Source organism: Agelaius phoeniceus, chromosome Z, assembly GCF_051311805.1.
Source record: "Agelaius phoeniceus isolate bAgePho1 chromosome Z, bAgePho1.hap1, whole genome shotgun sequence".
NCBI lineage: Eukaryota > Metazoa > Chordata > Aves > Passeriformes > Icteridae > Agelaius > Agelaius phoeniceus.
The window spans coordinates 50,984,530-50,997,412 of record NC_135303.1 but is presented as its reverse complement, the minus strand read 5'-3'; the positions used below and the strand labels follow the sequence as shown (position 1 = coordinate 50,997,412).

The window sequence follows — 12,883 nt, the reverse complement described above, 5'->3', positions numbered from 1 at the left end:
ATGATTACTAAATGTATTCAGCTGTATTTTGACATTGAATGTTTATTTTCCACAAAAAATCTGATACTGAGCATTACATAAAATATTGTAATTAAATATTACATCATATACTTAACAAACATTGAACTGTAGTCTATATGCAGTGCTTGTGCAGTATTTTGTTTATATTTCTGACTGCATGTGTTGTATTTTATTAATGCTTAGGACATTATAAATCTAATAATTTATGCACTTTAAAAGCAGAATCAGTCTTATGAGCTAAAGGAGTAAAATATTCAACTAACTTAAGATACTGGTGGCCTAGACAAAAGTAATTCCTATCAGAGATAAATGTAAAATAATGCTGTGCAAGCAATTGCTGCAAAGCAGTTTTTCAAGTGCCAGTTCATGAGCAAGTTGGTCTGCACTCAATAGTCAGTGTCCCGGAGCAGAAGTGGATATAAAATAATCTCATTTAAAATGTGGCTTACCTTAAGGGAAAAGTTCAAAACAGAATGTTCTCAGGCATTGTTACCACTTTTACAATGTTTTCAACATAGCAAACACTGTATTTTATTCTCAAACTGAAACTAGCCATGGTTTAGCTTCACACTGCTACTCCCATTTCCCCAACTCCCAGATCATTTAGGTTTTGGCTCCCGAGCTCAGTCAGTCTGCTATTAAGTTTGCCAGTTCATACTCTCATTTGGCAACACTTGTGATACAAAGCACACTTGGACGACCCAGTCATTTCACACAGACACTGAGCAGCTGCCAGGTGGCAATAGCGTTCCACCGCTACCAAGCAAGACTGCTTCCAATTGAACAGCTAGCACCAATTTTTCTTGGTAACTACCTAAAAACGTGCAATAATAATATTAAAAATTTAGTAAAAAGCTATAAGTTATTTTAAATGTATCATGAATACAGGCCCCCAAGATTTTCCATTTAAATGATTCCTTGATGGTACTTTAATAAAGTCAGGCTTTTCTATGCAGAAATGCAAGTCTGGGGGAAAACCAAACCAAACCAAAATACCTAAACCAAATACAAGAACTCCTCAACATAACAAAATGCAAGTAATGCAAAACTTAAATAGCTCCCTGCATACACTTAGAAACCTCTTCCTAATATCTTTCTGCAAACAAGAAATTAAGTTAGGCAAAATCAAGTGAAAAATACTGTCTTTGAGCCACAGGGAAGGCCAGTTCTTTGTGTCATTGTTGCTGAGCCTCTGCATTTCTTCTTGAGTCAAGTCAGAGGTTAAGAAAAATGACTTTCAGTGTATCTGTTTTTCACAAACCAAATTAACCACGGCTGGAAGTCATATTAGAGAGAGCCTACATAAGATCTGCTGGAAACCTTAAAGACCAATTTTATCTTATATCCGCTTTTGCATGGGAATTTCTTATGTTTGTTTGTCTCTTTTGATTAGGCTGAATTTTTTCTCAAGACATCTTTCCACCAACCACCCCCCACCCCAAAAAGGAACGGGTGTTTTTTAAGTTTTAGGGGTTTTTATTTTGAAGTTTTATTTTGATTTTTAAAATTGATTTTACCTCCTTTAAGAGGAATTTACACACGTGCAAATATTCATTGATTAGCACTAACAGAATGTATGGTAGCAAGCTCCCTTCAGCTGTGTCCCGGCGCTGGCTTTGGGGCGCATCGATAAACCCTGGGAGACGGGAATCGCCCGCACTCAGTGCCGCAGGAAGGGGAATCGGTGTGACCGGCGGTTCCCGTGGTGGCATCGCTCCGCCAAGCGCCAGGGAGAGCAGCCGATCCTCCGGGAATGCGGGAGGGGGAATGCGGCCCCTGCGGCATAACGCGGAGGCACCGCACAGAAAACACTGCCCGCTCCCACCTGCGCCTTCCGAGGGCTTCAGCCACATACACAGACACACAGACACGGACTAGTACATACACACACACACACAGACACGGACACAGGCAGAGCCACAGACACACTAACACGTACACACACAGACACATACAGACAGAGCCACACACACACTAACACAGACACACACAGACACACACACAGAAACACACACAAAGACTACCCCGCAGCAACGCCACTAAATCTGAACAAGTGCTGCCCCAGCGGAGGGGCTTGGATCCACCCTTAGGCCTGATACTGGATCTACTCGGGAAATTTCAACACGCGCGCTTCGGCTCCTCCCTGCTTCGAAGATCCCAGGCGGAGCCGGGGCCTGTGGCAGCTCCGGTGACCCGGAGGGTGTCCCGCTCGGCTCCCTGCACACCTCACACTCCCCCGGTCAGACCAGTTGCTCTCCCCGGCTCGGCCGCGAGTTTTCCACAGCACATTCCCAGACCTCTCCTCTTTTGGAGCGTTTTGAATCATGCTGCAGCGACACGAGGACGGCTCCAGCTGTTGCACAAATTCCAATGCCGGTGTTTAGTCTGGGGCCTCTTTGTGTGGGCACTGGCTCCTGCAGAGTATCGGGATGATTTCCCCTTCATCCCCACGTCTTCCTTAGACGTAGAGTCCTCCCGCATTCCCAGCTGGATTCCTACTTTCCAGGGCACAGCCTGCGGCTAGCGCCTTGCACACCGAACTACCTGCACGGAGGGTGTTAGTCGAGACCCCCAGCGGGGAAGCTCTGCTTTCATACCAGCACACACCGAGCAGAAAGGGCATTTGTTAAGCATCATAATGTAACCAGCTGTTTACTACAAACAATAGTAAACAAGGACTTGTAAGGGAACCACAGCCTGTCTAATTCCTTTCCGTGTGGGCAGGCCAGGGCTACACTTCTGAAAATATATGAGAAATAAACCACAACAAGCCCCATTTAAATGAAGCAAAGCAGTGTAAATATGAATTAATCAAGTATGAAGGGCCAACAAAGGCTGCCCTGAAATCTCCACTTGTCCTCCTGCAAAGAGCTACCTTCTTCCACCATTACTCTTAAAACTATGTGAATTGCCTTTCCTTGGAGATATATGAGGGATTTTTTACTGAAAACAGTTGAAATTAGCCAGGAGAAGGGGAAGAAAACAGCCCTACGGTCTGCTCAAACAACTGTGGGCACAACCGGCCTCAGCTTGCTGTGTGTCTTTAAAGGATTTCGGTGGTGAGGGGCTCTGTGCCTCCCGGGCGCGGGGATGGGTCAGTCAGCACGGTCGGGGTCGGGCAGCGCTTCCCCCAGCGCTGTTTTAGGGAGCCGGGGGTGCTGTGCCGCAGTGACGGAGCCGGGTGATGCTCGTCAGCCCTCCCGAGGAGCGAGGGCTGTGCGCTCGGCTGTGGGCACCCCTGTCTGGCAGCCCCGCGGCAGCCCAGACATCCTGCAGGGAAGGAGCAGAGGGCAGCCCCGCCGGAGCGCCTCGGGGACAGCAGCCCCGGGCGGGCGGGACGGCCGGGCCCCAGCGCCGGCACTGCGGTGGTGTGCTCAGGGCACGGGAAGAGGAAGGTAGTGTAGGACTCAGCAATCCTGTGTTTTGTTTAGGGACTGCAGTCCTTTGGTAGGTGGGTGGTTTTTTTTTGTTTTTTTTTTTTTTAATTGGTCCTTACTTTTTCAAGGTTTAGCCTTGTCTTCCTTGGCAGGGTATGCAGAGATGACAGGGAGTTTATAGATTCAACTTCTTATGAGTTGTACAGATCAATTGTATGCATATATTTCTTGGGTTTTTATTGCAAAGATTGACGTTGTTTGCTATGTCTGCTTACACACTTTATCTACTATGTGTATTTATATATAAATATAAACTACATTTATTTATGTAATTCTTTATTATGTGAGCAGGGGATGGTGTTTGTGATGAGCCAGTCATAAGATGACATGTCATTTTACTCTTCCCACGGGATAGATTTTTTTTATGTTGTGATTTTTTTTTTTTACTGTCTGTTTTGAAGAGATTCAGATTTCAGTCAAAAAGTGAGTTGGGGAAGATACTCCCAAAAGAAAGGTTTAGCATCATGACCACAAACCTAGGCTAAAGCTAAGAAATAACTATGTGAGGCTGCTGGACCAGTTTGTATGTTAACCAGAATCTACACTTACAGATCCACTGCAACATTTACAGTCCTTGTGCCATCACTGCCAGTCTAACTTGCCTACACAATGCAATGGGAAGTCGGATGTCAAACTCTAAAACCAAAAATAACAAAAATTTTAAAAGGAAAAAATCTTGGTGAATCCTTTTGTATGAAAAAAGTATGCACATATTTATATACATCCATTAAAAACACTTAACCTTAAGGTCTTTGATTTATCTTTTGCATTAATTGAACATGCAGAGCTGTTGATTGATACCATTCTCTGTCTCCAAAATATACAGTCATACCCTGACTGAGGCTTTTGTTATATTACTCCATCAGAAGGCATGTCTGGCCAGCTGCACTGCCCAGGAGAGATGCCACTGGACTGCTGGGAAACAAGTAATTGGAAGTGAGAAATAAAGAGCAGTGATGTCATCAATTCTTGGAACATGTGCTGCCCTTGGGTCTTGGAAGGAGACAGGCTTGTTCATATTTTTTTAAAGGCAGTGAAAAGTCTTGTCACAGATAACCTCCACTGCCAAGTGCATCACTTCTGAAGATGCTTTGCAACTACTTTGAATGAGACACATTTCTGATTTTGAAAGTTTCTTTCCCATCTAAAGTCAAAATTCCATATTGTAGAACAGTCCCTCCCTGGTCCCTCAGCGGACCTCTCAGAGAACCAGGGATCTGAATCCATCCTCAATAGAAGCCACATTGGCTAACCAGGCTATTTCTGCAGTTACCAGGTACCTCTCCATCATCTGAACACAAACCCCACAAACTCAGTGCCAGCAGTAAGCATCACACACATTGACACAGACTTCTTCCACAACAAGTCCAGAGGAGTGCCACAAAACTGGTGAGAGGGATAAAATAGCTCTCCTATGAAGAAATAATGAAATAACTGAGATTCTTCAGCATGGAGAAGAGAAGGCTCCAGGGAGACCTTAGAGCAGCTTTTCAGTACCTAAAGGGTACCTTTTCCTACAAGAAAGGTGGAGAGGAATTTTTTACATGGGCCTGTAGGGACAGAACACAGGGAATGGCTTCACACTGACAGAAGGCAAGGTTAGATTAGACATATGGGACTTTTATGACTCTTAAAGTTCTAAAAGAATCCTAGGGTATCCTGAGTTGGAAGGGGACCACAGTGATCCAGTCCAGCTCCTGGCCCTGCACCAGACACCCCAAGAATTACACCCTGTGCCTTGAGAGTGTTGCCCAAATGCTTCTTGAGTTCTGTCAGGCTGGTGCGGTGATCACTTCCCTGGGGAGCCTGCTCCAGTGCCCAGCCACCCTCTGGGTGAAGAACCTTTTCCTGGTATACAACCTAAACCTCTCCTGACTCACCTTCAGGCCATTCCCTTGGGTCCTGTCCCTGGTCATCACAGAGAAGAGCTCAGTCCCTGCTCCCCCTCTTCTCATGAGGAAGTTGCATTCTGCTGTGTCCTCTTCTCTTGGCTGACACAAGCAAGTAACCTCAGCTGCTCTGAAGTTCTTCCCCTCTAGACCCTTCATCTTCATAGGTCTCCTTTGGACACTCTTCAACAGCTTTATATCTTTTTTCACATTGTGTAACCCAAAACTGCCCCCAGCACTCGAGGTGAGGCTGCCCCAGTGCAGAGCAGAGCAGGACAATCCCCTCTCTTGCCTGGCTGCTGATGCTATCCCTGATGCACCCCAGGACACAGCTGGCCCTCCTGGCTGCCAGGCACTGCTGACTCACATTCAACTTGCCTTCAACAAGGACTCTCTGGTCCCTTTCCACAGCACTGCTCTCCAGCAGCTCATTTCCCAGTCTATAAACATACCCAGGGTTGTCCCATCCCAGGTGCAAAATCCAGGACTTTCCCTTGTTAAACTTCACACAGTTGGTGATTGCCCAGACCTCTAAATTGGCAAGGTCTCCCTGCAGGACCTCTCTGCCTTCCAGGGAGTCAATGGCTCCTTCCATTTTAGTATCTCTTCAAAAGTCCAGGTCATTTATGAAGATGTTGAAGAGCACAGGGCTAAGGATGAAGCCCTGTGGAACCCCACTAGTGACAGGTCACACCAGTCTGATGTCACCCCATTCACTGCAGCCCTTTGTGCCTGACCCATGAGCCAGCTGCTCACCCACCACATGATGTGTTTATCCAGATGTGGGCTGGACATTTTCTCCAGAAGGGTCCTGAGAGAGACAGTATTGAAAGCTTTGCTGTAATCCAAAAAGATCACATCAACTGGTTTCCCTTCATCAACTAGGTGGTTAATGACAACCTTTTAATTACCCTGGGAATCCCAGGATTCATGTCTGTGTAGGATGGGTTGTCCCATCACTGTTCTTGCCTCTGGATTTCAGAACCATTTAGAGACATTATTTCAAATATTTATCTTTTATTTTTGAACTGTATTATTTGTTAGTTTAAAGTCTGACTGCAAATAGTGGCAGGTGCCCTGTAAGTCAGCCACAATGGTCTGCCCTTTAAAATTTTGTGAGGTGAGCCCACATTTGCCATTCATAATGCTTCTTGTTTACCTCACTAGTAAAATCCAAATGCATCCAGTCATTTCAGGCCAGTCTCTGCACCAACGTTTTGCCTGTTTGTTTTTAAAACCAGGGGTTTTCCTCTCTACAGCCACACTAGACTGGGAAGATGGACACAAGGACATTTTGCATTTGCAGGGCCCAGTAAAGTGTCCCCTTGGTCCTGTCTAGCAGTAGGAGAACATTAAACTCAGAGGGAGTTCTCTTTGCAGTTTTGCTATGTCAATGGTTGTTCCATCTGCATGTTTAGAAGGATACAGGCCTGCATACCAAGAACACAAAATAACAAGGCATGGTGGTTCAACCATAGTCAGCAGCTGAGCACCACACAGCTGCTCATTCACTCCACCCTCCCACCACCCTGGTGGGAGAGCAAGGAAAATCAGGGGGAAAAAACCCAGTAAATCTCAAGGATTAAGATAAGATACTGATCATGTGCCTGGGGTCCCAAGCACACTGTATACCCAGTGGTGGCATTGACAGGGCCAGCATAACATCTCCTTTCTAAGCAGAAGGCTATGGTGTGATATTGGGGTCAGTGGCATTTTGGAGGAGATGATTACAAGCACCCCAGACTTTTTCTTTGTGGGGAAATTTTCAGCAATAAATTTGGGGGGGAAAGCCTTGCACTGGTTAGGACATCCAGCATGGGTTGTCCTCTCACCACTTGTCCCGTATGGCTGGGTTTTCCATAATTTGCCTACAAAGCCAAGAACCAGACTAACCTTGTGGCTGGCATTGATAAGTTCCTGGTTTAAGTCATGGTTGCAAGAGAGTGCAATCCACCAATCTGAATCGAGCCCTGGAAAAAACATCCTTCTTAGATGCCTGCTGTGGAGGGAGGCGTGAACGGGACAGGCAGGGTGGCCGGCAAAATTCACAAGGTCACGGTTTAACACAGTCACCTGCTCAGAGCAGAAGCAAAACAAGCCAGTTGTTATGAATACATTTCTCTATCTTCCTACCATTTTAACAGGAAAAAAAGTAAACGCCAGGAGCTTTCAATAACTATGCTTTTCATGGCAACCTGGGGAAACAAAACAATCCTGGAGCGGATGGGAACGTGTTTATGGTTTTCCCTACGCTTGCTTCTAAAATCTGAGAACGCTCTTCCCCTTCTCACTCCCCAGCCGCGAGAGCGATTTCCACAGAACCGGGTTCCTCTCCACAGGCCAGTAACTACACACTCCAGAGAGGTATTGGATGTTTATTCCAGAGCTGCGCAAGCCTGGTGGTATTCCAGAGACGGAGCGCGCCCTGCCGGACTTTCCCCTACCTTATTTACACGCACAATCTCGGAGTCAGGGACTTCCCAAGTACAGCCCCGCTAACACGGTTTGCTCGGAAATTTCCATACGCTACCTACCACAGATAACTTCTACGCATGCTCAAGAGGAGGGTCCTCACCTGGTCCGGGCTTTTTTGCTCTACACAAAGGCGTGAATTTAAGTACTATAATGCACATAGTTAAGCTATAGGACACATAAACCTTGACCTATATCAATGTATACAACAAACACATCAACATCCTCAAATCTCGTCACGCTCAGTTCCCGGATGTCCTGAACTAGGCGATGCTAGCCGCTCCCAGTTCCACTGATCAGGTCTCCTTCCTTGCCGATTAGCCTTGAAAGTGTCCGAAGATCTTACACCAAAACACATCCTGAGTTAAGGCAGTCTGGATACATTCCACGTTGTGCATGGAGAGGAGGCAGGTCCGCCCCCGGCGCGGCGCGGCGCGGCGATGCAGGCGGGCTCCAGCCCTGCCTCGCCCGCTGGGATGCCCGCGGGGAGCGCGCAGCCGGAGCGGCGCCGGGATGCTGCTCTTGGGCCGCTGGTTGGAGTTCGGGGTGACCCGCAGCGCGGAGCCTGTGCCCACGCCCCGGGTGCCACGTGGGATCGCAGCAGCAGCAGCCACATGTGAGGCTCGACTGCCCTGCCGTGGCTTCTTTGAGGTCCCTTCCAACCCCAGGCATTCTGTCTCTAAGTGTTGTGTATACGTGTTTACTTTGCTTAATCACAGAGTTCACTAATCCAAGTTCTAAAAAGAAAGTATGAAAACTTTAAAAAAAAATTTCCAGCACTGCAGTGTTGAAAGGAAACTGTAATTTCATAATGATGGCGTTTGACACAGCCACAGAACAGCACTGGGCTGGAGTGCAGCTCTATGGTGTTACAGCAGCTTTGAGCACAGTGCTGCTATTAAAATGCATCACCATCTTTGGGACGCTGCCCTGCTGTGAATTTTGTTCTCCTGATACTGTTTCTGTTGGGTAAGTTTCAAATGGACCCAGCTGATTAGAATTTGGCCTTTAATTTCACTTAACTATTGTGAATTTAATTCTCTGCCTCACTAATGCAACTCCTGCTCCTTCCCTCTCACTGACAGAGGGAATTCTTCAGTGCCCAGGATGTATCGGTATAGGTAGGATAAACCCCTATAAACCACTCAAATAAAACAGTCAAGGGAGTTCATGAGAGCTGCTGGAAAGAAATTGAAGATCTATTATGTGGGGAAAAAAGTATATTGCTCAGGAGTCATCCGCCTATGAAGATGAAGGCTCAGTTCTTCGAACCACATAATTTTGTCAGTTTCTGAAGTTGCTCCTTTCATGCCAAAGTGTCTACTGGAATAACCTTTGACCATGTCAAAAAGCAGAGAATAAATATATTTTCTCGGCCACTGCCTATGAAAACTATGTGGCCCAGAGCCACACAGTCCAAAAGTCACTTCATATTTTAAAACCAGATTTTGAGAAGCCCTTCAGCCAGCCAGGACCAGAAAGAAGACAGGCAGAGTGCTGCTGGGAGGCAGCAGCAACAGAAAGAGCAGAAAAGGGGAGGTTTTTCACATGGCATAAAAGCAAACACACCTGTGAAAAGGCTCTGCTGCTGCTGCCTGTATTTTTTTAGTGGGCAGTCGGGGGCAGGAGTTAAGTAGGAAGGAGGAAATATGAGCTCTCACCTCTAGGGAGAGATGTGCTGGCATACTCCACTGGAAAGACCAGTTACAGTGTGGAAGAGAAAGAGCATAATTAATGAGGTTTCCAGAGCTGTATGCACTTTACTGGGTTGTACAGTCAGTTGCAGTCCCCCAGCTGTTAAAGTGTAAGGAATATTGTTCATCCAGCTTGCTGCCTGTGCCTCCCCTTTCATTATAAAAGGTTCCCAAATCAAATTTCAGGCAAAATCTATTGTCCCCATGGCACACTGCTGGTGCCAGGGGCACTGCTACTGCCATGCCTCTGTCTTCACCTAGCAAGTAAGTCCTGGTGGATGGCAAGGTGCAGAATGGAGGACAAAAGGCTCCCTAGAGCTGCTTCTGAGAAGGAATTAGCTGCTGCCCTCTTAATGGACTCAACACCTTCTAATCCTGCTTTTGCACTGCAGACTGGCTTGCTCTCCTCACCTATGACAAGCATTCACCCTGCATGCGCTGCTGTCTGCCACAAAAAGCTCGTAGTCACCCGAAGGTGTGGTTTTGTGAAACCCCTGCCTTGTGGCAGGGAGGGGGCCCGGACTCTGGGCAGGAGGCTGCAAATGCCCAGCTGATGGCACTGTGTCTTCATCAGTCTGCCTGTCTGGGGGGAGAGGTGGGTTACCTGCCTGTGGTCAGTGCCTGAAAGGACTGCTGTAGCGCCAAACACAGTCCATGACCTGCCGTTTTACCCTCTAGTTAACAGTGAACAGGGGTGCTGGCATCTGAAAACTTGGCAGAGAAGGACGCTCTTGTGCATGCAGAGAGGCTGGGCACAGCCGAGCTGGAGGCTGTGGCATAGACAGTGTACGGAAAAATTCAAGTCACCAGAGGTTTATGTCCAGAAAGGAAACAGAGGAGTCCTGTAACTTTATTCATGGGGCATTTCCCCCTGGGGTCTCTCAAATTGTTGGAAGATGCAGCCTCCTTTTTTTTCCTAATTTCCTGGCTACATCACCCTCTTCCTTTTCCCATTGGCTGAGGTACATGCAAGGTACAGACTTCCAGACTTGCCTACTATATGTCTCCCTTAATGTGCAGGCAACCCCTTTTTGTACATTAAATGATATTCATATTATATTAAGTCTTCTTCTTCTCTGAGTTTAGGAATTTAGCATGACATTGGCTGAAGAGCAGTCCATGTCTATTTGTCAATTTTCTGAAACTCGTAGTTTCTCCTGTTACTTCCTTATCTAAAAATCCCTGGCCTTGTCGACAAGTAGATTCACACAGAATGTGTGTAAAGACACATTCATCTTATTCCTTTCAACAGCAATCCTGGCTCTCCTTTTGGGAGATGTGGGTGGTATGAAAGCCTGAGGAGCAGTCCCACGCTCTCTTCTCTACGACTACAGCAGAACACCATCAGCACATTCTCGGAAAGGAGATGCAGCCATTCCTGAGCCACTTCTCCATGGCATTTGCCTGCTTTCTTGGGGGAGAATGAACTGTGTTGCACCTCACTGGAGATTTCCCATAGCCATGGTGGCCACCCTGATCAGAGAAGAAGCTCCACAGCATGCTCCTCTAAAAAGTGTAGCTGTTGCCAGAGACCTACCATGCAAATCAGACTGTCACAGTGCTCAAGAAAGCATCTAAGCACTGTGTACACCTTCCTTCACAGGAACAGGTGACTACAGCTACTGTGATTTGGACATGCCTGGCTTGAAAAGCCTGCCCTTTGCTGGCCAGCTGGTCAAATGGGTGGCTTTCTGACCACTGACAAGCATTTATAACTAGTAGCATTTTTTACTGAACCCTCCTGTGGGCATGTCTTCTTTTGAAGTAGTTGCAGTTTTGCTCAGGCGAATAGAGTTTTACTTAAGTCATTGGGGACATTAGAAGTAATTTGTAAAAGATTCAAGGCAGAGTGATGAAGGAGGCAAATTTGCAAGCATTTTTGCTGGTTTTGCTGTGACCTGTGTTGTCTCAGGGCTTCTGCCATATCCCCACAAACACCTTCAGACCTGGGTACCAGTGCATTTGCTGCACTTCCTGTCCCCACCATGCCCCAGTGTCCCTCAGTACCTGCCCCTGCAGGCACCTCTCTGGCCCTGAGCTCCACAGCCCTCACCTACCTGCGGATGCTGAGGGTCCGTGCAGAAGAGGGGACCATAGGATGGTGGCAGGGGCACACCTGCCATTAGAAGAGCCTGCATGTATGCTGGTCTGTGTGACCAGGCTCGTGAGGCTGTACCAGCTGCCTCTTGGAGGACAAATGAGTAACAACACATGGCACTATGCTCTGCTAATGTCACTAACTGAAGGAAATTTTAATTTAAAAATGTCATGTACTGAAAGCAGTAGTCACTTTAGGATGCTCTTGGTTTTCCCTTGAACAGTGTAATGAAATCCTGCAGAAACCAGTGTCAGTCTCTCCGTGTTACTTGAGCCAGTGTGGAGTGCCTAACTCCTCATGTCTTCTCAAAGTAAGAACGTCAAATAAATCACAGTGTTTCAATTATAAGTGGACCCAAGATAAAGCATATTCTAAAGCAAAGCTTTAGTTTTTTTACATCCGAATCTATCTATCTATTCTATCTCTGTTTGCAATGTAGACAGATTCCATTTATGGGTTTGTTGCTTGTGCCGATGAGGAACCCTGCAACTAGCAATTCCATTTAAATGCTTCTTGAAGAATCAACTAAAACACATCATGCATTAAGTCCTTTGGGTCCCTATTCAACTCATTTTAGGGTGACATGATCAAAAATACTTGATTGTGCATATCTCCTCTCCACTCTGCTTGTAGTGCAAATAAGTGGGGGTGCAGTTACACAGTTGAAATTCCACCACAACATTTTGTATTGGAGTCAACCCCCAGCTTTACCAAGCACTACACGTACACAGACAGAGGAATCGTAGGATGCAGATGCAAGCAGGTAGCAACACATCTGTGTCTTGTTGCCAGCATTAAGGACAAAGCAAGGGGATCATAGTTTAAAATAGCAGCAGAGCTACATTGCCATTGATTGATCCTATAAAAGGCAGGACAGAGATTGGAAGCTGTTGTCCACTTGCCTACCTTCACTGAAGTTACTGGGGCAAGCCAGAGCTGCAGAATGCACACAGCTTCTATTTTCCATCCTTGAGGATGTTTAAACTGTGAGACACTCAAATTTGATGTCTACCTTGAAAAAAACACAGAGAGGGGGAAAGATGGGTAACTTTTTCCCAGGCAGAAGCAAGAGTCAGAGCACAAGCCTGACTGTGGGACACCTCAAGTCCGAGGAGAGCTGGAAGAGAAGTATCATGGAGGCAAGGTCTGGGTGGGGGAGAGGTGTAGATTATGCATGAAACTTGAGGCTGGGGGCAAGGGCTTGGTTTTGGAAAATCACAGAGACTGAATGGAAGCATGACTGGGAAATGTTTGGGTGAGTGAAGAGAAGGG

The 12,883-nt window shown here is 46.6% G+C and overlaps 1 protein-coding gene across 1 annotated transcript; it reads left to right on the top strand.

Annotated features, from left to right (window-relative positions):
- Nucleotides 1-8,219: 8,219 nt before the first annotated feature.
- On the top strand, nt 8,220-11,569 carry LOC143692179 (uncharacterized). Its single transcript, XM_077171799.1, has 2 exons — nt 8,220-8,435; nt 10,766-11,569. Exons 1-2 carry the CDS (start codon nt 8,260-8,262, stop codon nt 10,893-10,895), a joined length of 306 nt encoding a protein of 101 aa, XP_077027914.1. The 5' UTR covers nt 8,220-8,259; the 3' UTR covers nt 10,896-11,569.
- The last annotated feature ends 1,314 nt before the right edge of the window (nt 11,570-12,883 follow it).